The 25,384-nt window shown below is 47.3% G+C and overlaps 1 protein-coding gene across 7 annotated transcripts in view; it reads right to left on the bottom strand.

Moving 5' to 3' along the window:
• Nucleotides 1-5,607: 5,607 nt before the first annotated feature.
• DET1 (DET1 partner of COP1 E3 ubiquitin ligase) overlaps nucleotides 5,608-25,384 on the bottom strand; it is a 38,267-nt gene continuing 18,490 nt past the window's right edge. The window contains exons 4-6 of one of the 7 annotated variants that reach the window (XM_084817332.1): nucleotides 23,133-23,324; nucleotides 8,077-8,148; nucleotides 5,608-7,388 (exon numbers count right to left, since the gene is read on the bottom strand). In XM_084817332.1, the coding sequence (XP_084673458.1) occupies nucleotides 7,328-7,388; nucleotides 8,077-8,148; nucleotides 23,133-23,324 (325 nt within the window). In that variant the 3' untranslated portion in view covers nucleotides 5,608-7,327. Of the gene's footprint in view, nucleotides 7,389-8,076; nucleotides 8,149-10,883; nucleotides 14,620-15,320; nucleotides 15,458-23,132; nucleotides 23,325-25,384 lie in introns of those variants that run through there. The other 6 variants (XR_014785405.1, XM_084817333.1, XM_084817335.1 and 3 more) reach the window with 6 other exon arrangements.

Below are 25,384 nucleotides of genomic sequence, written 5' to 3'. Positions count from 1 at the left end.
TGCAGAACCTCTTTCAGCCCATGGGCCAAATTCAATTTCAGAGAAGCTCTGGGGGACTGCCTTACAGTGATGGGCAGGGCTGAACACAAGGGATGGAACCAAAGGCAAGAGGTCAAAATACCCCAAATACCAGCATATTTTAGCTTAAAACTCTGACTGGCAGTAACTAAGCCTTAAGAGAGTCATTTCAGCCTTTTAGAACAGCGAAAAAACGGCAAAATATGGAAAACCACCAAACGATCAGGGACAAGGGGGAAGGAACCTAGTGATGTGGGGAAGGCAAACCCAGGAGGGAGGGATTTGGACCCCAGCGCTGAGGTTCAACACCTCTGCAGTGTGCGTTTGACCAGGGAGGAGAATATGACTGGCATCTAAGATGGCCACTGATGCATCGCTCCCAAAGAGGAAACACATCACCAAAAAAAAAGGAGACTGTTTTGCTATATATATCTATACCTATAATCTATATCTATAGTCAGGGCCAGAAATATTGGAAGAAGGATAACTGTTTTGGCAGTTGGCCTCTGTACACCACCACACTGAAGTTGAAAGGAAACACACCCTGATGGGAGTGAAGTCAGGACTTTCAGCTGTAATTCAAGGAGCTTGACAAAAGTGGGGCACTAACCATTCAGGAAGGACAGCCAGTGGCATACACACACATCCATCATTGGTGGCTCATAAGTAATGGAACAAACCAACATCATTTCAAACTTAAGGATCACCTTTAATACCTGGATAAAAATCCTTTGCAGTCAATGACTGCCTGAAGTCTGGAACCCATGGACATGACCCAATGCTGAGTTTCCTCCCTCGAGATGCTTTGCCAGGCCTTTACTGCAGCTGCCTTCAGCTGCTGCTTGTTTGTGGGTCTTTCTGCCTTCAGTCTTGTCTTCAGGAAGTGAAAAGCATGCTCTGTTGGGTTGAGATCAGGTGACTAACTTGGCCATTGAAGAACATCCCGCTTCTTTGCCTTGAGAAACTCTTGGGTAGCTGTTGCTGTATGTTTTGGGTCATTATCCATCTGCAATATGAAGTGGTGTCCTATCAGTTTGGCAGCATTCAGCTGAATCTGAGCAGAAAGTATAGCCCTATGCACTTCAGAATTCATCCTGCTGCTTTTATCAGCAGTCAGGTCATCAATAAACACCAGTGACCGGGTTCCATTGGCGGCCATACATGCCCATGCCATAACACTGCCTCCACCATGTTTGACAGATGATGTGGTATGCTTTGGATCATGAGCTGTTCCTTTCCTTCTCCATACTTATCTCTTCCCACCATTCTGGTACAAGTTAATCTTGGTTTCATCAGTCCAAAGAATCTTATTCCAGAACTGGGCAGACTTTTGTAGGTGTTTGCTGGCAAAGGCTAATCTGGCCTGTCTGTTCTTGAGCGTTACCAGTGGTTTGCACCTTGTTGTGAAGCCTCTGTATTTACATTCATAAAGCTGTCTCTTGACTGTAGATGTTGACAATGACATGCCTACCTCTGCAAGAGCGTTCTTGACCTGGCTAGATGTTGTGAAAGGGTTCCTCTTCACCATGAGCAGCATTCTGCCGTCATCCACTTTAGTTGTCTTCCGTGGTCTTCCAGGCCTTTTGCTGTTGCTGAGCTTGCCAGTTAATTCCTTCTTTTTCAGGACGTTCCAAACTGTTGTGTTGGCCAATCCCAATGTTTTTGCTATCTCGCCGATGGGTTTATGTTGTTTCCTCAGCCTGATGATGGCCTCCTTCACTCGCATGGATACCTCTTTGGACCTCATGTTAGAAGTTCCAGTGAACAGTTACCAAATGCAAATGTAACACTCAGAACCACCTCCAGGCCTTTTATCTGCTTGATTGGTCATGGGGTGCCCAGGAAACAGGCCACACCTGGCCATGCAGCTGCTTGTCAGCCATTCGTTCCATTACTTATGAGCCACCAATGATGGGTGTGTGTGTATGCCACTGGCTGTACTTCCTGAATGGTTAGTGCCCCATTTTTGTCAAACCCCTTGAATTACAGCTGGAAGTCCTGACTTAGCTCCCATCTGGGTGTGTTTCCTTTCACCTTCAATGTGGTGGTGTACAGAGGCCAACTGCCAAAACAGTTATCCTTGTTCCAATATTTCTGGCCCTGACTGTATCTTTCACTTTATTAGTAGTAGTAAGGCAACCAAATACAGGTTGTAGCCAGACATATACACTTCTGAGAATAAAACATACATAAAATAGAGCCTCTCATATACAAAGAATAAAACATACAAAATCTTAAGTCTCGAGGTAGGCCAGAGAAGTCTGTCTAACCTGGGCAGCCTTCACAGCAAATTTAGCAGTATTAAACCTCTCTGGGCTGGACAATAGGTGTTTAATCCTACCCATATCACTGAATGTAGGGATCTTTGCTACAAGATGCTGCAAATATTTTTGCCTGGGTCCATCATACAATTTACAAAACAGCATATAATGTATGGTGTCCTCTAGCTCTTGGCTGCCTCAAATGCCTAGGCTCTGTTCTCTGGGAATTTTCTTGTATATATAAATATAAAAATATCTCAATATCACATATGCTGATAATGTTTAGGCATAGACATGCATTTACAAATAACTATAATTTAAGTAGAAATAGAATTTGGAATCTAAATAGAATTGCCTTGCCTTGCTGGGTCACACAAAAGGTCCATGTAATCCAGCATTTTGTTTTCTAACAACAGCCAGACAGACCACTCTGGAAGCTCGCAAGCAGGACACAAAGGGGACAGCGATGCCCAATGCTTTGCTCCCAGCACCTGGTCTTACAAGGTACATGAAGACAACTGTGGGCCCGATCAGAGCAGCAGCACTGTGAAGGAACTGTTTCACCTGTTCCACCCGACCATTTCCCCCATCCTAATCCCTCTCCCCAAACTGCAACTCGCCTTTTTGGGGCAGGGGTGGATTAAAGGTGCTACTTAGGTCAGCCCTCCAGATGTTTTTGGATTTCAAATCCCAGGATTCCTAGCCCATTGGCCATGCTGGCTGGGGCTTCTGGGAGTTGTAGTCCAAAACATCTGGAGGTCACCAAATTGCCTACCCCTGCGCTGAACCATGGTTGGCCTGTTGTACATTTGGAAGCTCAAACCAAGGCTGATTTAGGTTTTTAAAACATTTACACCATACCCTTCTGTAGGATTTTGTACTCTTTGTGTAGAAGTTTAGATTGTGAGTTTCTTGGGGCAGAGACCTATCTTTTCATTACTCTGTCAAGTGGTGCGCTGTGCTATCTCCTCCTCCTCCTCTCCGCCACCACCTTTTGGAGCCCTTGCAGTTTGCTTTCTTAAACCCCTCCCACCCACTTTCACGCGCCAGTGCAGCTGCAGGCCTTCTTAACCCGCTCGCTTGCCTCTCCGCATTCCTCAAACGCAATTTGGCAGGGTAGAGAAGTTCAAGGGCCCTCCAGTCGTTGTTTTTGTACTTTCGCAGCCCTCTCCACTCCTCGCAAGACACCCCGGCTTTAATTGGCACTCTTTCAGTCTCGGGAGCTGCTTGGGGGCTTTTGTTATCGAGCTGGCTAAAAGCACCCAAGAGGCCTGGGCACTGATGGAGGGGTTCAGTAATGAAGGAAGGGGGATTTGGCAGAAGCTGCCAGAGAGCAGCACGTCTTCTTTTCTCAGAAACGCTGAACGGGAGGACAGACACCCTCCCCCCACCACTCTTGTATGGGTTTAGCTAGGGCAAACCGTGCACTCATCTGGCCAGGACAGCGCAGGCTCCTGGTTTCAGAGGGCCCTTGGGCAAGCTGCCCTCCATGGGTCCCCTCCCTCCATAAATCTACCTTTGCACCACCCCAGCTGATCTTGCTCCGTGTCCTCTTTCTCATCCTTGCTACCACTGGCTTGCTTGCCAGACAGAGCACCGGTGAGCAAGCAGGCAAGGCCATCTCCTGCTCCTCCTTCTCACCACCACCGCCGTTGTCTGGGCCAAAATGAGAGGCAGGTGAACAAGCAGGTTGCAGTGGGGAAGGAACCTACAGGAATTAGCCGCTGAAGCTTTTCACAGCATGGAAAGAAACATCACCGCCGGCTAACATTTGCTGATCAAGCTGCCGTTAAAAAGACAAGAAGAGGGTCTGTTTAAAAAAAAAAAAAAAAGTAACACTTGGTGTGGAACTCTGTACATGCTCAGAGGCCTCCAAACCTACAATTTTTGGTAACTAAAAGGTAGCCAACTTATTTGCAAAACCTGATCCAGTAAAGGGCTGGATGTGCCTGATCTCATCTGATCTCGGAAGCTAAGCAGGGTCTGCCCTAGTTAGTACTTGGATGGGAGACCGCCTTGAAATCAGGCTTCCTGCATTGAGCAAGGGGTTGGACACAATGGTCTTGTAGGCCCCTTCCAACCCTATGATTCTATGAAACCGAAAACACTGGAATTTGCCCAGTGCAGAATTCAGTAGCTTGGCAGAGTGGCAACTGACACCGGTCCCTGACTGAAGTGAAGAAAGATGATTGCAATTTTCCTCTCCTCCTGCCCTAAGGCGAGCAACTTTCCTCAGCAATTGTCGGAAATGGCCCTCTTGCCACTCTTTGTGGAACCCGAAGCTTTCATTTATTCCTGGATGGTTTATGGCAGATGCACGTCCCTTTATTGGCTTGTCAGCATTCAGATCTGCCGGAGCCGGCCAACACAACAAATGAAAACAAGAATTAACTCCGAGGCAAGCTTCTGAGCAACGCTGGAACTTCCTGTATGCTTTTCTCCACCATGCCACAAATGCAGCCCCCACTGTTCATCAACTCCAGGACATACATAGCAAAATAGATCACCGCTTTGGATCATTTGGAGGGGTCCGTTTAGTGCCAGAGACAAGAGGCAGACAGACATTCACCATTTGTCTCCAGAGCAGAAATTACGTGGCATGATCCAGATAAGCTCTTATTTCACCTCCTTTGTCAATGCAGCTGATCTCTAACCCCAAACCACTCTTCATGTTTTGATCCTTTTAACACCCTCTCAATTATTGTATGTTGCAATGTGCTCAAGGATTAATAAATTTTGAAAATCACCAAATCCTTGATTATAAGTAACTTACTTTTTCCTATGCATTCAGGGATGACGTCAAGGATAGGCATGGTGGGGCACTCGCCAAGGACCTATACCCCAGCAGCAGCAGGCGATGGTGAAGGCGGCGGCAGCAGAGGAGGCGGTGGCCCAGGTAAAGAGCTGGGGGGTTGTGTGGGGGCATCGGGGGGGACAAACTGCTTCGGGTTCGGGGCTAAGGCAGGTCGGGGGGCCCCCGAATCTGCCCGAGCCAGAACGGGCCTGCCTCGGATCGGGGGATCCCTGCACAGCCCTATTAAAAATGAACTGAAATGAAATTCTCACCCATCTGCGCCAGGCAAATTCAGTAGATACAGCTATTCCCAGCACAGAGAGGTCCATCTTGTACCTGCCTGCCATGTAGCTGTTAAAGATAAGGAGCCTGTCAGAAAAAAAGAGGTGGCAACCCTGATTCAGCACTAACAGTTGAATACCCAGGGATTCGAACCCAGACTTTGAAGAGCCAAGCACTCAAAGCCCTCGACCTGGATGGACAAATCTGTCAGTTTTGCTTCCTCCCATAATCTTTTTTTTTTTTTTTTTTAATCTCAAGGTCTTCCCATCTTAAATATGAAGAAATTTGTGAATTCTGGCAAATTCTTATCAAAAATAAATAGAATTATCACCCATCTCTGTTCTTCACACAGCGCGTGAACGATGGAATTCTCTAGCACAAGATGTAGTGACAGATGCCAACCTGGATGGCTTTAAAAGGGAATTAGACAAATTCCTAGACTATATGGCTATCAATGGCTACTGGTATTACCTACCAGAAGCAGCACACTTTTGAATGCCAGATGATGGAGAACACAAGTGGGTGAGTGCTATTGTGCCCATGTCCTGTGGGTTTCTGGGACAGATGAGGAGCCCAATGGCAGTTGGTCCTAGCTGAGCCAATGGAGAGGTTCTTACCCCTCCCTCTGCAGCAACCCCTCCTCAGCAGTGGAATGACTGCTGGTGGAGACTGTTCTTGGAGGAGAGGAGCTGAAGGGCACTTAGTCCTAACCCAGGGGTGGGCAACCTGTGGCCTTCCAGATGTTTCGGCCTAAAACTCCCATGATCCCTCACCATTGACAATGTTGGTTAGGGCCAATCAGAGTTGAAGGCCAAAACATCTGGAGGGCCACAAACTGCCCACTCTTGTCCTAAGCAGATCCTTGGAGAAGCCTTGCTATTCTTTCTCTGTCACTGCCCTCCTCTTCTGATCTTCCTACTCACTACATCTAGCAACCTTTTCTAGCATATGCCAATAAAATAAATTAATTAACAAACAATATTTTTGGGTGAACTGTTTCAAAACCTACAGATGTCAGGATTAGCTCTCTACTTTCAAGGAGCTTCACTGTTGTTTTGAAGCAGAAGACAGAATTCGATCAGGCAGTTCTCCTTCCTGATCCCCCCATTCCCATCTCCAGACTACATTCTACACCTATGGGTGTATATCTGCTCTAGCAACATGGTCCTGGCCTTTGGCGGAGGACAGGAAGGCCTGGCATGCTATGGTCCATGGGGTCACAAAGAGTCGGACATGACTTAACAACTGAACAATAACAACTGTGGTGTTACTCACAGTGTGGGGGTGGAGGAACGGCCCTTGATCCCAATTAATTCCAAACCTTGAGAAGCTCTTTGTCATTAATTAGAGTGGAAAGGAACAACCCCGCTGCATACAGATCATGAGAAATTCTCTCAACCATATTTGAAAAATTGGTATTTGGATGGCATCTTCCATAAGGTGATTAAAAGAAGAATCAGAGTGTTGTCTGATCAGTTCTAAGCAACACAAAGCTTTGGGCCCACACAAGAGAATGGAGACGGCTCTTTCCCATGCATCGGGTGGACAAAGAACCACTCTGTTCCACTCCAGATATGCCACCACCACCTCACTTCCGTTGCCATGCAGTGAGGACATCCCCACGTCGGGAGCCGATCTGGCAGGGCCATCTCTCCTGGTCGTCATGGTTACATGATTAGCAAGAGCTCCATCCTGACGGGTGGGGATGTGGGGAGAGATAAACTTTCCCTTTCCCCCAGAGCACTCTCCAAGGGCAACAGGTACATCTAATCCCAGCAGTGCTGTGTTTTAAGACTCTGACAAGCATCTGAGAGTTACCAAACAGCCAACCCGAAGCTTTGCACCTGTTGTTCGGGGAGGGCGACACGGCCTTTGTCTTTCTTATCTTATTAACGACTTAAATCAGATCTGACGATGGGAATTTCCAGAGGCATCCAGGACACATCTGCTTGCTGCCTTGGCTCCGTTCCAGTCAGGGAAAGTCCATCTTTTCTCCCCACTTTTCCTTGCTTCTGCAGGTGCTGGAAAACCCACTGGAGAAATGTAAAACAAGAATCCCTGTCAGCACCAACTCGGCCGCTTCCAGATGTCGGGTGCCATGTCTGTCACTTGGTGGCTGCAGCATAAAGGGAGGAGTTGCAATGTGAACAAGCCACCAAGGAGATCAATCGCCACCAACAGGACTTTCTGATCCCCTTGTATCATCGATCTGGTTGCGTTTCCAGTGGGATCAGTCCACCTATTGGACCAGCGTTGGCTCTGTCCTGGTTGGACAGCCAGCAAAGCGCTGGCTCGTGGACCTTCTCACCATCATTGCCTCCTCCCAGTGGGCTAAGTCCCCATTCTAACTACCCACAACGCCCTGATGTTATGTTGCTCTGGGGAACTGTGGAAATGGCAGGCATGTTCACAGACCAAGCCATTGCTGCCACATAAGCTCCCAATCAGGCTGGTGGGGGGAAGGACAAGCATCAGCACCAGTGGGTCCTGCCAGAGTTCTTGGGCCTTGGCAGTGGCCTGAAGGTTCTGCTGCTACAGACCCTGCATTTATCCACCAGTCGTCAAGAGCTGGGGCATACACAAAGGTTCACCATGTGGGTGACTTCATTATCATAGGGACTTGCATGTCATAAAAAGCACTTTCATTTGTGCTTTTCAATTCACACATTCAGCAGCCAGTCATCAAGAACAGAGAAATCTGGTGGTGTACATCTGCCTTACCCAACATGTTGGCTGGGAATGATGGGAGTTGTAGTCCAACACATCTGGAGGGCACCAGGTTGAGGAAGGCTGCTGTATATGAAAGGGTGAACAAGTCTTATTCCGCTCCATCGCAAGCATACACTTTGTAGGGGACTTGAGAGCCAGCATAGTCTAGTGCAGGATAGGCAGCCTGGTGCCCTCCAGATGTTTTTGAACTACAACTCCCACAATCACCACCCACTGACCATACTGGCTTGGGGCTGATGGGAGTTGTAGTCCAAAATATCCAGAGGGCATCCAGTTTTCTACCCCTGGTCTGGTTGCTTAAAGTGTTGAACTAGGGCCAGAGAGACAGGGGTAGAAACCCCATTCAGCCATGAAATTTGCTGGGTGACCTTCGGTCTGTCAGCGTAAGCTAACTCACAGGATTGCTGTGAGGATAAAATGGTGGCGGGGGGAGAGAGAGAACCATGTACACCACCCCATGTTCCTTGAAGGAAGGGCAGGATATAAATAAAGCAAATACATTGTGGTCCTCCCCTGTAATGCGTATTAATTGCATTGGTTAGATCCGAGGAAGCTCTGAACCATGGATCCTCAGGCCTCTCAGTCTGGACCTCAAGACTCTCCTCAGACCATGCGCCCTCGCTGTCCCCGTTCTGGGTTATTGATATTATTTACTCTGTCTCACTCTGTCCCCCACCTACAAAGCTGATGGAGGAAACCTTGCACAAATTGGGTAAGGAGAATTCCTGGGTCCAAATACTTTTGTTTGTTTTTGCTTATTGAACGAAGAATAGTCACATCCGTAACTCCACCCACTCTGGGCTCTGGCCACACCTATGGCTAGAGCACAGACCCTGACAGGTTTCAACCGAGGTAATGCAGACATTGACAGGAAAAGATTCCCCAACAGTTAGATTAAAGCAATCTTAATTGGTGCTGTAGTCTTTTGTCTCTTTGATTTGATTTTGAAATTTCAACAGATTTTTGATCTCCATGTACAGCGGTTAGAACGACGGATTCTTCCCTAAGATCCAATTTCACTGTGATGTTAGGAACGTAATTCTCAGATAAGCTCAATGGCAGGGTGCCTGCTTTGAAAGCAGAAGGACCCGGGCTCGCTCAATCCCCAGAATTTGTTGTTAACTGCCCAGACAGCTTCAGCTATTGGGCTGCATACAAATGTAATAAATACACAAATAAATCTCCACTGAAAGGATCCGAGGCAGCAGAGGTGGGAAAGCCCCCTACCAGAGATCTTCCAGAGTTGGCTGAGCGCCGAAGAATTGATGCTTTCGAACTGTGGTGCTGGAGAAGACTCTTACGAGTCCCCTGGACTGCAAGGAGGTCAAATCAGTCCATCCTAGAGGAAATCAACCCTGAGTACTCATTGGAAGGACAGATACTGAAGCTGAAGCTCCAATATTTTGGCCACCTAATGCGAAGAGAAAACTCCCTGGAAAAGACCCTGATGCTGGGAAAGACTGAAGGCAAAAGGAGAAGGGGACGACAGAGGATGAGATGGCTAGATAGCATCACCGATGCAATGAATATGAACTTGAGCACACTCTGGGAGAGAGCGCAGGACAGGAAGGCCTGGCGTGCTGTGGTCCATGGGGTCACGAAGAGTCGGACACGACTGAACGACTGAACAACAACAACAGTATATGATATGAGGCTAGATGGACTGATGGGATAATCCTTAGTTGTGCGTAATTGACATTATGCAAGGAATTTAGTGCAGGTAATGGAAGTAGGGTAGTGGCTAAGAGCGCTAGTCCTGAGCCAACAAATCCCCAGTTTCAAATATCACCATAGCACAGAACTCACTAGGTGGCCTTTGGCAAAGCATCTCTCTGTTTCAGCTCCCATCGCTGCAATACGGGGATAACATGAGGCTGTAGCAAGGGAGTGAAGGGAAGTAGGGCCATTATCGGTTCCACTGAAAAGCCAGCTCCATCAACTGTTTCCTGGTAGCAGCCATTCTGTCAGGCTGAGAGGAGGGAGAGAAGGACGGGGCTTCGCATCAGTTCTGCTGAGAGATGAGCAACTTTGGGTTCCTCCTTTCTTGGAGGTGCTCCTATTCCAGCTGGTCATTAAAAAAAAAAAATTGTAACTAAGAACAAGTTTGCTTCTCCTCCCTCCCAATCCATTTTCCTTTTGTGCTGTGTCTTTTAGACTGTAAAGCCCGAGTGCAGTGCCTGTCTTGTTACTGATCTTTGTAAGCCACTCTGGGAGCCTTTTTCTGGCAAAAGAGCCAGTTAAAAGCACTTCAAATTATGCTGGCCTTCTTTACAGGGGGGCACTTGCATGGATTTCTGAAATGACATATGGGAAGGGCTTGGAACCTTCAGAAGTCCTGTAGCACCCTCCCCCAACCAGGTGACCTCTAAATGTTTTGGACTAAAACTCCCAACATTCCTTTTCATTGGCCAAGCTGGCTGGGGCTGATGAGTGCTGAAGTCCAAAACATCTGGAGGACACCAAGTTGGGCAAGGCTATCCCACAGAAAGACTATTATAGAACTTGCAGCTAAGAGCCAAACTAAATGTTCCCATCACATATTGTTCCTGAGTCTGCTGGGGAAGGGTTCTGCTCCTCTCCCCCATGTGCACTTTTTGTATTTTTTTTTCCTCACCCTCCTTTTATAAACAAACACGGCAAACACATTAATAAATAAACCTAGCTGTCCCTATCATCTGCCCCTTAAACTTCAGGTGTATGGAAGCTTAGTTTCCGAGAGAAAAACCCTGCTTCTGGACTTATGCAAAAGGCTTCCTGTACGCATAGGTAAGTATGCCAGAGAAAGGGAGGAGAAAAGTCAGTGTTAAAAAATAGAGTTGTGGTTTATTTCATTTTCTATCTCACGCAGGTAACAAATTTACATCCTAGCCTGGAAGAAAGAAATATATGAAGTGTACATATTTCCCCACGTACCAAATTCTTCTTTCATGTCCCCTAAAAGCTTTGAAGATTTTAAGGGTGGGGGGTGGAGGGAGGTGCAGAGAAGAAATGCTACAGATAATACACTTGTGGGCTTGGTCATGCTGCATCAAGATCGCTCACCCTCCGTTCATCAACCTACCCCCCCCCCTTTTGCATTTACAGCACTTTCTAAATCATCAGGTCCTGTAGAAATGTAGTGATATCGACAATGCTTTTTCTCTCCCATCTTTTTAAATATTAAGAGGGTGAGATCAACGCAAAGAGCAGCACGGCTGAGAAACTTAGGCTGTGTACACCACCTTCAACATCTTAATCCAAATTTCTAATGGCACATCTATAAAACAATTCCGAGATCGCATTCCTGTCTCTTCAAGATAGGATGCCATGGTTGTCTACAAAACTAAAAAAGACCTTAAAAATACCCTGAAGTAGTGGCTTCTCTTGATTTCCTTGGAGTTGTAGGGCCAAAATAGATGTGATGCTGGAGGTGGCAAGTACTTGTCTCCCAACACCCCCCCCCCCATGTGGGGCTAAATATCAGCTTTGGAGGTAATTTTCATCAGGAAACACAGCATGTGGAGGAACAAGCTACATATCCCAACTCCAGCACCTGGTTCTGATCAAAACTGGAGTCAACTCAAGGGTATTTTAACAAAGGATTGGGAGACCCAATCATGGATGTCCTAAATCACATCAGTTTTAGACCCTTAATAATGGAGTCTAAGGGTTAGTATAACTTGGGGACAGGGGATGGAGAAGTGATGTTGAGAACTTTCAGAAAGTGTTAAAGGGTGGACATTTTGTCCATTAACTCTGGAGACTGCATTATGTTTTCTTCGACTATGAGGAAGACTACGTATGAACGTGGTTTGGAACTTGAGCAAAACACTTGGGGAAGTAGGTTAATACCAAACCAGGAAACACAGCATTCCAAGGCAGAAAACAATTAAGTGCTTGTGCCTGCATATTCCAGAAGCATCCAAATGTGAAACCATCCACCACCACCACGGAAAAAGTCTCTGTTCTGTATAAATGTGATCAGCGAGGGAGTGACTTTGGATAGTCTAAACACACAGGGTGAGAAGAAATATTGAGTTCATGCTTCCCGTTACTGTGCTTATTTAGAATGAATGAAGCTAGGCTGACACACCTCCCGAGACATCTCAAAGACAGCAGTACTGTACGCAGAAAGAAAAGGAAAACTGGAACTCTCTTGAAGATAATGTAGTGATGGCTGCCAACTTGGACAGCTTTAAAAGGGGATTAGATAAATTCATGAAGGATAAGGCTATCAATGGCCACTAATCATGATTTCTATGTATTACCTCCAGGATCAGAGGCAATATGTCTTTGTATACCACTTGCTGGGGAATACAAGCGGGGGGCAAGGGGGAGTTACTATTGCATTCACATCCTGATCATGGGCTTTCCATAGGTATCTGGTCGGCCACTGTGGGAACAGAATGCTGCACTAGATGGGCCTTTGGTCTAATCCTACACAGCTCTTATGTTCTTTGACAGAGAGGCCAACATCTTGGAATGATGCACCCTTGTGCAGTTCTTATCCCAGCCTTCTTGCCCCAAGCCCACTTCTAGTGCCATATATCTACAAAAGGTAGCAGTAAAGATTAATAAAATGGAGCCAACAGCATGTTTATCGTTTGAACTCCATTTCATGAATCCTATCTACAAAAGGCAACCAACATTTCAAGAGGAGGGGATGCTCTGACCATCTCCGAATGAGCATCTGCCTCCAAGAACCTCACACTTTTTTTGAGGTGTTAGCTCTGCCTCAACCTGCTAGACAGGCATAATGAGAATATGAATAAAAGCGCTTGCAACGCCATTCTGAGGCAGCAAGGGTGAGGGAAAAGAAATGCAACCAAAGCAACCATTCAGTCCTATCCCCTAAATAGTGGCCATGAACCTCCCAGAGAATTGTTCCTGCAGTGCACATCCCTTGTACAGCCCAGCTGCTAGGACCTTGCCATCCAGCTCACATCCAGGACTACTCATCAGCTTTTCAGTTCTGTTCTGTTTACATGCCTCATTTTAATCCACGAAGCCAAAGGTGTCTTCGCAAAAGCATTCTCATTCATTTCCTTCATCACTGGGAACCAAGACTCAGCAAAGCCAAGGATGCAGGCCGCAAGCTACTTGTTCCAAAGGGAAAGAGAACCTTCTAGACAAAGCATGTTCAAGGCCTTGGCTGAGGCGAACTGCATACGACTGAGAGACGGATCCAAACACCCGTGTTACCAAGCTAGGTGACACTACTCACAAGGCCTCATTCAGACCTCCCAAGTCCTGGAAGCCGTTAAGGGCCAGTCCATAAGTCCATGTGGCATCCCCAGATTCTGTGACTGCACAGCACTGGGAAAGGGCAACAGGAGAGTGGGAAACACTGTCCTCATCGTATCTTTCCCCCTCTATATTTCTGACTGAGCACAAAGTCTTCAGTTTGGAGCATGTGGAAATCCCCTGCAAGATGCACCTTTCAAGCCTTGCTTCTTCTTGAGAACTGTCAGGACAGTGGGGCTGAGGCACAATTATGAGCTGTGATTTTGGGTAGGTGTCCAAGATGTGCCAATCCTTGAATGTGGCTGGAAACTGATGAAGGATGGAAGACGGCTTTCTGACTCGACCAATGACTTCAATGAATCCTGGGCCATGCCTGTGCTGTGGTCTCCAGTGACCAGCGCAATTTAATGAGGGCTTCGTTTAGTGCCTCTGTTAGTCACTGGCAGCCCCTGTGCAGCTGAAACAGCATGGCAGGAATCTCCTTTGAGTCTTCAGTGACTGGCAAAATAAAATCCCACCCCCAACCCTACACAGTCCAGCCCCCATCTCACTAGCAGCCCTTGGGAGGCGGGCCAGTTTAGGTGGCAGCATGGCTCAGGTGGAACAGAACAAGGTTAGCACAAAGACAAAAGAATGGTCTGTTTTCCTCTCCACCCCCCACCCACTACTTTTTAAAAAGATGCTTCTTGATCCTGAAACAGTGATGGGAGAGCTCTGCTCTCAGTTACAAGACAAAGCTGAGAGGAAGACTGAACTCCTTGGTGAAATGTGAATGGTTTCTCTGTTCCATGGTGCTTACCTGGCAGTACCACCCTGCCCCCAGCCCCCAAAATACAGAGGTTATTGGAGCAGGAGGACTTTACAAGAAAATCTGTTTGGTTCATATAGAATGACCAAAGGGCTAAAGCCTAACAAACATAAAGAGGAGAAGCACAATGAACTCTGGATTCATCGGCACTCAGCTGTGAGAGCCAAATGCTGTCGGCCAAAACAACACAGTGCCATCAGGTCCTCAAAAGGTGCGTGGCTGTTTGGTTTCTTAGAGCATGGGTCTAGCTTTGGTGTGTCTGTGACGAAATGCACATACGCAACGCCCACGGGTGCCATAGATGAAAAGTAGGCTATGTACAGCCGTGACGCATGTGGAAGTTTACAACGTATTCAGCGTTAGTCCGTTGCACTGAAATAGCAAAGGGCTCGAAAGGGTGGAAGGTGAATGCAACCAAGCGCCGGACCGTGTGATTGATGGGCCGGCCCAGGAGTCCTGCTTGGATTTCAAACTTCAGAAGGCCAGAATCTCGGGCATAGAATCTGCAAAGGAGAGGGAGAGAGAGAGGCAATGATGCTTGAAGGACACTCATGAAACTGAGTAAGAGTCAATCTCTTGCGATTCCACAAGTGAAGGAACAGTTACTTCGAGTAGAGTGAAAACAAAACAAACAAAAACCAGGCAATAAGATAGGATTGTGAGAACCATAAATCCCATAAATACTATTTGGAAAAATAAAATTTTGTCTTTTTTATATAATGGTCAATAATGGGATTAAGGGAGCAATCCTATGGGGCTAGGCAGCTGCCCCCGAACTAGGAGTCGACCTCCTATCCAATGTGTGGCAGGAGAAGCACAGAGGGGACCGTCTCCTCTGCACTCCTGCTGCCCTACATTCGCGACTAGATGGCCGATTTCAGCTGGCTAGCCACAGGACTTTGTAGCGTGGGGTGGAGAGGCCGGACAACACATAGGAAGTGTCATACTGGCACTTCTGAAATCCCCACCCCGCCCCCAGGAAATCCCCCTTTTGCCCCACTCCATGCTGCTCTTACGAGTGCGGAGTGCAGGGACGATCCACACCACTTACAAGGTGGCAGGGGAGGGAGTAGGGACATGGATCTCTGGTAACCAACCAATCCTATGACCGTCTAGCTGCTGTCTAGCGGCCATAGGATTGCGCCCTAAAGCACATTATGGGTTAACCAGTGAAATGCCCACCAAATGGTATAAAGGTGGAAACCTGATAGGAGATGTGACTGTAAAGATGGGCTGTAGCTGAGTGGCTCGGAAAGTGTAGCTTGATCCTCTTCTCTTCTCTTCTCTCTATGGCACAGAGCCTATGCCCAAAGCCTCATTCTTCATTATTTGCTTCATGGGCTGTGAAGTAAAACAGTCTTTGCTGCTTGGTTGATAGGCATGCAACAAGGTTTGAAACAAGAGTGGGGATTGGCGTAATGGCTGCCAGTGCCACAAAGGCACAGATGGGTTCATAAATCAGTGATGTGGCCCTAGGCAGCTCCTAGGAGGAAAAAGGCATTTGGGGAGTTCTCCTCCAGATAAAAGGGTTGCAGATTTCCCAAACACAGCCTATTGCCTCCCCGACCTAGGTTTTCAAGGGTACCTCTCCTGGCCATGCCAGCAAAACAGTTCTGGAGGAAATGGTAGAAAGATAGCCTTTACAGAGGTGTGGAACATTATTATATAAGGTTTGTCTAGTGATCCTCAAAACCAGCCACAGTTGCCCTTATGACAATGAATGAGCAATCACCTTCACTGGTTAACCCTGGTTAAGAGGAAAGACATACAAGTCTTTATTCATGTGTTAGGAATGTGAACAGGAGCTCCGTGGTGAAAGGGGCTGTGCATATACCTCCAGCCACAAGGCCATGGCACTCCTTCCACCCTGCGATTACTAGCACCGTATTCAACATAATGTCTGCAGCAGGGAACCTCCTGTTTTTGTGGAGGTTCTCTGCACGGTTTAGAACCCGATTATGCACGGCTTTGAATTGTGGTGAGCCTCCTCAAGTACAAGGGCTGCCCCCCTCCCACTTGAGAAGTTATGGAGGACATGGAGAGGGTGGGAATGAGAGGAGTGGTGCCATTTGGTGGTTAGGCTGAAAGCCAGTGTGGTGGAGCGGTTAGAGTGTTGAACTGGGACTTGGGAGATCTGGGTTCTAGTCCCTACTTGGCCATGAAGCTCACTAGGTGATTTGGGGCCTGTCGATGACTCTCAGACTAACCTACCTCACAGGGTTGTTGTGATGAGAAAAAAATGGGGAGGAGGATCATGTACACCACCTTGGGCTCGTTGGAGGGAAGGCAGGATATAAATGTAATACATAAACAAACAAACTTTGGGGATGAGGCTAAACAAGCAACGCCACTGCCCCTTTCACCACAGTTAGCCTATTCACGAAAGTGATGCCTGAATAGGGCTGCAATGAAACCCCCATTCAGCTTGCCTAGCTAAGCACTGTTCCCAGAGGGCGTCTATAGGAGACACTAGCAGGACCTACTTACCGCCTTGAAAGCAGAGAAGTGGGAGAGGTGGAGAAAATTCCTTAACTTTGGCTTGGTCAATGCAGATGTTGTGCTTAAGCCTGGTTAACACAAACCATGGTTTGTGAACCTGCATTAAACCATGGATTGACTTCCTAGTTGGCAGCCAGTCACAGCTCACTGGCAGATCACATTTTGCATGCATAAGTTCCCTGGTTCAGTCTCCAGTTAAAATTACCTCAGACAGCAGGGCTGGCAAAGCCCTCCACCCAAGACCCTAGAGAACTCCTGCCATTCGAGGGCAGACTATGCTCCACTCGATGAACCAGTCAACAAGGACTGACTCCGAACAAGGCAGGTTCATCTGTTCCCCCACCGGGTGGGGACTGGCTCGCTTCTTCATGCCTCTCTCGTGCCTCTTTTGTTCTGCAGGTAGTCCTCCATGGTGCATCTTCAGCCTACCTAGGGCCTGAACTAAACAAGTTGATATGTGAATGGCCAACCTTTGCAGCACAGCCGGGCCAGATGTCCTTTTGGTTGCCTCAAACTCTCCAAGGGACAAGTTCATTAGCTAGCCACCCAGGGAACTTTATGTTATGGGATGCCATAGAAATGCTGTTAATCAATCAACTGCCCAGCAGCACAGCTGCTATGAGGAAACTGCATTGCACGAGTGCCCAGCCGTGGGCTTAGGGTCAGAGTTACCATCACAACAAACCACCTTCAGACAAAACACATACCTGGATGCCTACACATTGACTGGGCTCACAGGAAGTGGTCTTATGCCAGGTCAGACTGCTTGTCCATCTGTCTACTCTGACCAGCAGCACCTCTCCGGGGTCTCAAGCAGGGGTCCTCCTCATCACCCGCTACCTGATCCTTTTGTAACTGGAGATGCCAGGGACTGTATCTGGGACCTTCTGCATGTGCTGCGTCACTAAGCTATGATCAAAGAGGATCCGAATACAGTTTGGCACTCCTAATGTAAATTTGACTTTGCAGCGGCAGTTCCCAAACTGCGTTCCAGGAATTCCTCAGAAGCTCTAACCAGAATTTCTTGGTAAGGAGGTCGGAGCCACCACTGCCCATCATTCCTTGCAAATTGTGGCCATGGGGAGGAATGTTGGTGGGCTCCAGGACACATTCTCTATTTAGGTGGGGTCAGGGTGAGTCTGCAACAGGCACGGACAGTGCCCTTCATTAACCAAGTTTCCCCCTAGACACTGCCCGGAATCCTTTGCAATACACTGAGTTTCTATGGAGACGTTCATATATTCCACGGCAGACAAATACAGGTGGAAAGTGTTTCCCAAAGGAGGGACGTTTGACAACCAGTGCTTCACAGGAGAACATATGCAAAAGAGACAGAACAGCCCAGGCCCAAGGGGATACAGTCCCATCACATGAACTGCTTCTCCCCGTCCTCTTCACAGGCTATGCTTGCGTAGCTCCGTGCTTTCAGCTCAAAGCGTCCTGCTACTCGAGCAGATCCCGCGCATTCTCCCCAGTAGGCTACCCTTTCCGTTCCTAGGCCGACCACTTCAGCTTCAGACAGAATGGGAAGGAGGATGCTCTTTCAAATAAGTGGACACCCTCCAGATTTCAATAATGCAGCCTGCTGAATTCCACACATTCTTTCTAAATGGCCATTATTCTCGTTCTGCTCTTGAAAGCCCCAGCTAGCCTGACAACTGACAAGGACTAGGTGGAAGAGCAAACAATCTTAACAGCTTGAAGAGCTGGAACTACCTTGATAGCTGGCTTTCTAAATGGTTCCCTCCTCTGCAGGAGGAGCTGTTGGGGGTGGCGGTGGGGGAAGGGGAAAATAAAGGGAAGGGGAGCTAGTTCTTTTCCCTCCCACCCCCCAAAGTGAAATATGGTGTGTTGTCTGCTCCTCGCATTCCAATTCGGGGCAATTTACCACACTCAAGAAGAACACCCTGTAATCTCCAAGATGGGCTCTGTTTGGTATTTTTAAATCTATTTTTGAAAAGTGCTCTGCAATCAGAGGCCATTTCCACAGGCTCACACGCAATGGATAAATTAGACACTGAAATGCAAGATGCGTGTCAATGAGAACAGTCATATGAACATTTCCCTCACTCTGCCAATTGTTATGAAAATAGAAAGTTTACCTGCAAATTGTTTGCTTCCAAAAGGCTTCCAAATAGGTTTCCTGTTAAGCTTTTAAGCCCCCTGACCCCAAGCCTTCCATAGACAGGGGCTGTAGACAGAAAATTGGACCATTCTCCTAACTCCCTTCCTCTTTTGCCCCACCCAAGGCTCTATGCTTGGCTAGGGGGCAGCTGACAAATCCCTTGTGAGTGCGACAACCGGGGAGGGCCGGAAGCCCTGAAGTCATTCAGCCAACACAAAGGCTGGAAAAGCAAGGGGTGGCTAGGCCAGCAGCTGGAGGAGTAATGCTGTATGGCCAGGGAGGAAGAGAAACCAAAGGCAGTGCACGCGTGACAATGGAACAATGCTACAGCGCAGGAGAGCAGCAACAACAATCCTGCGTGGAAGAAAAGCTTAAAGCCCCTGGCGGATGGGGAGAGACTCAACGGAATGACAGGAGAGGGCCCAAAGCAGCTGGCCAACTGGCCACCACAAGGGGCAGAAGCGACACACCTGAAAGTGAGACCGATGCTGGCACGGTGGCAATGCTGTCATCACAGCCACCACAAGGGGCAGAAGCGACACACCTGAAAGTGAGGCTGATGCTGGCATGGTGGCAATGTTGTCATCACAGCCCATCACCAGCATCAGAAGCCTACATAGGTAAGGCAGACTGGGTCAGGGACTCAGGCAGGCTGAGAATTAAGTCTCCAACCCAATCAAGGGAGCCTGGCCTGCTCCCCTGGAAGCCTCCATCTCCATCTTGCACTCAGGCCCTGCTCATCAGCTTCTTGGAGGTGTCGGCCATTGTGGGGGAATAAGATGTTGGACTAGATCAGGGTGAGGGAACCTCTTTCAGCCCAAGAGCCAAATTCAATTTCAGGGGCTGCATTCTAGTAGTGGGAGGGGCCAAAGGTAAAGGGGCAGGACCAGAGGCAACGAGGGTGGAGCCAAAAGGACAGAAAAAACACCTGGCATACTTTCACTTAGGAGAGGCATTTCAGCCTTTTTAGAATGGGGAAAACTGCACAAAAGCCAGGAAACCACCAAACCATTGGTGGCTAGAAGAAAGAGGGGGCGGTCAACAGAAGAGGTGGTTATCTGGGAACCCCAGTGGGCCAGACTGGTTCTGAGGTTCCCCAGCCCTGGACTATCATCCATCACTTTTTCCAGCTTTCACTTTTGAACTTCACCCTTGAGGGAGGCTTGCAAGCAAATCAAGCCCTGCTGACTCATTTTAAGGCACAAAAGGTTAAGTATCAAGAGCAGTGTGGCACAGGCAAGACATGACTGAATTAAGACTGGATCCTCAATTCAAATCTCACCTCTGCCATGAACCAACTAGCTGGCCTTGATGATTCTCCCTCAGCCGCCACATCTTCAATATTTATTCACTATTATTCATTCAATTTATGCCTTGTCTTCCTTTCCTATAAAAACTCCAGGTGGCTAATCACATTAGCTTAGCCTACAGGGCTGTCGTAGGATTATAGAGACAATGTATGTGAAATGTTTTGAATGACTAGCACATGATATATTCAGATTATTACATTATACCTTGTTTGTTATGTCCCTGAATCTATGGGAAATGTTGTTGTTGCTGAGAGACCTTTCTCAAAAAGACTCAATGAGACTTACAACAAAATCAAAACATACAAAATTTAGAAGAGCTAAAATGATTCTCTACTAAAATACAATCACCCCATAAACAACTAAAACATCAGTGGTAACCATAAACAATTCACCTGGTGCATTTAACAGCACATCATATGCCATCAAATGCCTGGAAGGGGAAATACTTAACCTGGCAGTAAAAAGATAACAATGTTGGAGTCAGGCAAGCCTGGGAGAACATTCCACCATTAGGAGGCCATCACCGAAAAGGCCCTCCTCCAGATCTCAATCAGTGAAGGGCTCAGACGTTGATCATAGGGTATGCGTATGTTCATACTGGGAGAGACAAAGGAGGGCAGGCGCTATAGCTCAGAGGTACATGCTTTACATGCAGAGGTCCCAAGCTTTGGGGGCGGGGGGATGCACATTCCAATGGTCAGTGGGGCAAAAATGTATTAAAAAAATACCAGCATATTTCAGCTTAAAGCTCTTGCTGCCAGTAACTAAGTCCTCCGAGAGGCATTTCAACCTTTTAAACCAGGGAGAAAAAAACTGCACAAAAGCCAGGAAGCCACCAAAACAATTGGTGGTTCGGGGAAAATGGGTGGGTTCGGGGGAAGGGGTACGGCCCCCTGGCAAACACTGGGCTGGATTGGGATCCCAGGAAGGCCAGAATTGGACCCTGGGTTTGAGGCTCCCCCCACGATTTAGCAATTTATCATTACGACTGAGAGCACAATCTGTTCTGCCTTGGTCAAGCAAGTCTCTCCAAAGGCTGGGGCCCACCCCCTCCAACCGAAGGAGCTTCTGTTTAGGAAGCAGGCACCGGAGACACAAGAACTACTCAGGAGCTCTGAAATGCTACATGTTGCCTCTAGGCTTCTGAAACCCCAGCTGCGGAGCCAGAGGAACGTGGGTACTTGCTTTTGTTTACTGCAGGAGTCCGCTATTGGGAACATCCACAGAGTTGCTGCCTTTTGTTGGGGAAAAAACCACGTCACCATCTACAGACACAAGGCTGCCCATTGGAGCTTCTCAGGGCATCAAGGACAGCAGCAAGAAAAACAAGCTGGGGCGAAAAAGCTGGGATGATTCATATACATGGAACACTTATGACTGGTAGACAGCAAGAGCGAAATTGTCCCAATGCTACACAAGTACTGCAGGGACTGAAAAGGAGGAACAGCCGTATCTGTGGCAGGCAGGAAATGATCCCCCCCACCCCTCAAAATACCCTGGATGGTAATAAAAGGGAGAGCTTTTGAATTGTTGCCCATCTTTCTAGGAAGATGGAGAGAATCAAGGCCTGGAGTGGCTGCGTAGTATCAGTTCCAAGTGTCTCTTTCATTGCTAGATGCAATTAAGAATATCAAAACACGAGAACAGTCTATATTGGATCAGGCTAACCTGCCAAGGTTGGATAGAAGCCAGTAGACTTTAGGTGGGTATCTCAGGCTCTAAGATTCACTGGGGAGAACAAAATAATATTAGATGTTTCAGGAAGACCCTGGCTTGTTAGCAGCTAAGGATTCTTTTCCTGCAAGAGTTGAAAGAATGATGCATGGGGAAGAGTAACTTTAATCATTTATTGGCAGCAGCTGATGAAGTTCAGCAAAATGGGGCATTACTGGATGCCCGCAGAATATGAATTCAATGCCTTCCACTGCAACAACATGTGCATGCAATTAAATTTTGTGATCCCTTATTGGGGAATATTGTTTACTAGCCCTTAAGCACTGGGTATTTGGATTTCTTGAAACATATACATGAATTCTGTACTTCTGATTTCAGCATCATGTGTGTTGCATTTAGTTAGTGCATCCTTTGTGGGGCGTAACGTCCCTTAGCTTTCAAGCACTGACTGTTTGGATCTCATGTGAAATACATATGATCATACTTTGCAATGAAACATACATTATTTGGGGGGCATACGTGCTAGAGTGCAGTAATACATCAGTTGTGGCTTTTTAGCACTTTTGGTTGTTTGGAACAGGTTAAGGAGGGTGTAGTCCCGCCTTCTCTGTGTTCACAGGTAGCTTGCCCCTGTACATGGAGGCTCAATTTAGCTGTCATGACTTCCAGTGGAGCAGAGAGGTAAGCCTCTCCAGAATGGAGAGACTATTCTATGGGTGATGTCACACTCCCCCTTCACAATCAACACACTCCAAGATACCAGGTTTCAGGCTCACTAGTTTATTAGTTAACAACCAGGTTCTTTACAGATGCACATTCTAGGAAACTCTCAGGCTACAAAGAAAATAGCTACTCCACACAATTAGGAATATCAATAGAGAGGCCGAAGTGGAAGTTCAAGAAGTTGCCAGCAGTTTGAACAAGAACTTCTCGGCCAGACTAGCTTTGGAGGGATGCAGTGGCATCCCTCCTTCAGCGGCTATCACGCAGAGCCAACCGGGTGGAGAGTGTGAGCTCCGCCTCTAACCTTTCCCGCTTCGCTCTGCAACAGACCCTAACATCCCTCAAGTCACACCCCTCACTCTCCTCCTCTCCTGAAACCTGGGTTCTCATGGAGGAGGAAAGGGGGGAGGCCTTCAGGTTGAGCCATCTGTGTGCCAAGGTCTTGGGAAGAAGGCTTTGCCATATCTGAGCTCACTAGGGAGGGAGCCTCCCCCTGTTCTGGCTGTTACCATTCTGAATCTGAGCTGCTTGATATCTCCACACCCTCAGATTCATTCCTGACAGGTGAGTACTGAACACCCCGATAACCTGTCTCTCTTTTGTTCATTTCAAAATGCAGAACATATACAACAGCATCATGCATTCAAACTCTAAATGTGGGCAATGTTTGAGGCACTCTGCATACCTGATAGGGTGATCACCACATGTCTTGGGGCGCTCCATGACCGAAACCCACTTGTCGTCATAACTGAAGAGAGAGAGGTCGAGGTAGGGGCTGCCACTGTATGACTGAGCACTGATTGGAAGCTGGCCCAGCAGCCGCCGTACCGCCTCTGTGTGCCCACCATACTTTGCGTTCACAATAGTGTCCTTGAATCTGAAGCAGACAGGGTGAAAGGACAGAGTTGAAAGGAACAAAACAAAAATCTCTCCTCTCCACCCCCACACAAAACCACTGCATCTTAGCCTTGGGAAAAGGAGAGATGGAAAAGCACAGGAAAAATTCCACGCTCATGAAAGGAGAGGAAAGATTAGGGCTTAGATGGAGCACAAGTGACAAGTATCTCAGGAAGCAGGATTGGGAAGAACCTCTGGCTAAGGCCTTGGAGAGCTGCTGCCAGTCATTGTACAGGGTTAGATGGAGCAATCAACGGGCTGGTTCAGTATAAAGCAGCTTAATCTTTGTTCTTCTGAAGACTTGTCAACCAGCTAAATAATCCTCCACATTTTAACCAACAATTGATCACCACAGTGGTTTGCAAAGTGTGCTCCAGCAGAGAACCCTGGGGTTTCTTGGACATTGCTAATCATGGGCTCCTCAGTGAGATTTGTGATGGCTGAGCAACTTGCTCACCACCACTGACACCCCTCCCCCTGGAATTTGCAGCCCCAGGGTGAGTTCTAGCCATGCAGCCTAGAGTTCTAGGCTGGGGACGTTCTAGGGTGCAGCCAGTGTCTATGCGGGCCACTGCGAGGATGAACAGGCTTGGGCAGAACTTCAAACAAACTGAGTGAGAGTTCTGGAACACTTTCCAGAATCTCCTGCAACACAACTGGGGTTCGATGCCAAGGCAGATGTGCCCAAGGATCCTAGCAGCAAATCAATGTGGAACAGATATCCTGTGGCTAAACAGTTTGGAAACCACTACAGGAGTTAATCAATTAAGTGCATCTGGATATTACTAAAACTTCATCTTAGCTACCTTTCTGAGATGCTTTCCTTCAGGAAAAGAAAAAAGTACAGTTGAGACTGCAATCCTGTAGCCACTCACCTGAGAGTAAGCCCTACCAAAGTCAATGGGACTTGCATCTAAGGAGACATATTCAGGGCTGTGCTGTCAATAAACTAAAACAGAGATGGGGGATATGTGGCTCTCCAGATGTTGTTGGACTGCAACTCCCATCAGCCCTAGTCATCATAGCCAATAGTGAGGGAAGATGAACAGATGGCAGTCCAACAACATCTGGAGGGCTGACACATTCTCCATCTCTGAACTAAAGCCATCACTTGCTGTTTAAAAAAGGCAACCTTTATTAAATTATTTTGCCATCTCTGTTAAAGTAACACAACAGAACCAACAGCCTTAAAAAAACAACTAAGACTTGTCCTCAAATCACAGCCTAATTAAAACTGAACCCACCAATCAATCAACTCAAGCCTTAGTTGATTAATCTGCCAATTAAACCTTTCAGCCCTGTAAGAATTTAAAGTCTCTGCAATAAACTGGCCACTTTAGTCCCCAATCAGCATTCATGTTTTGTTTGTTTTTTGGAGGTAAGTGTTGAACTAAACTGATACGAATTGGCTTCTTCCCAAGATCAGGAGCCCCTAAGCTACATGATATGGTAGAGATCAGAAATGGGGAGAGAGAGAGAGATTAGTATCACAACAAATTAATCTAGCTTCTCCCTCTGAGCTACATGAAAGGTGAAAGGTTTAGAGCTACAGATGGATCTTCTAAGATCGAAATATGTTGTTGAAATCCATCCACTGCAGCCATTATTCAGATTATGCAAAGGAAAAAAATGCAGCTGGAGGGCAAAAGGCTTTGAAGAGTAGCCTGTCCTTGACAATCTGCCTGAAAAATTCCTTCCAGTAAAGAGACTAAACTAGTTTTCTTGCCTTGAAGATGGGAGAGAGCTGTATGCTCTCTTCACTAGAACCAAGTACAATTCACAAATAATCAATATTCTCTTTGTTGCCGCTTGCGTGTGGAACATCTTCCTTCTCTTATACCGCCCACCACTCTTTATTTCAAGCCTGAGCTCAAAACATATCACTTCCATGAAGCCTTGTTCCAGTCCCTGAGCCTTCCTCCCCATTCAGTGTGGGGAAGAGGTTAGAGTGCTGGCCCAGAACTGGGGTGACCAAGTTTCAAATCCCCATTCAGCCAGGAAGTTCATTGGGTGACCTTGCCTTGAAGATGGCAGATGGCA

The sequence above is a fragment of the Heloderma suspectum genome, chromosome 11 (genome assembly GCF_057233095.1).
Source record: "Heloderma suspectum isolate Gila_16-S chromosome 11, 16-S_ref, whole genome shotgun sequence".
NCBI lineage: Eukaryota > Metazoa > Chordata > Lepidosauria > Squamata > Helodermatidae > Heloderma > Heloderma suspectum.
Note: the sequence above shows the minus strand (reverse complement) of the source record. Positions and strands in the feature narration are given on the sequence as shown.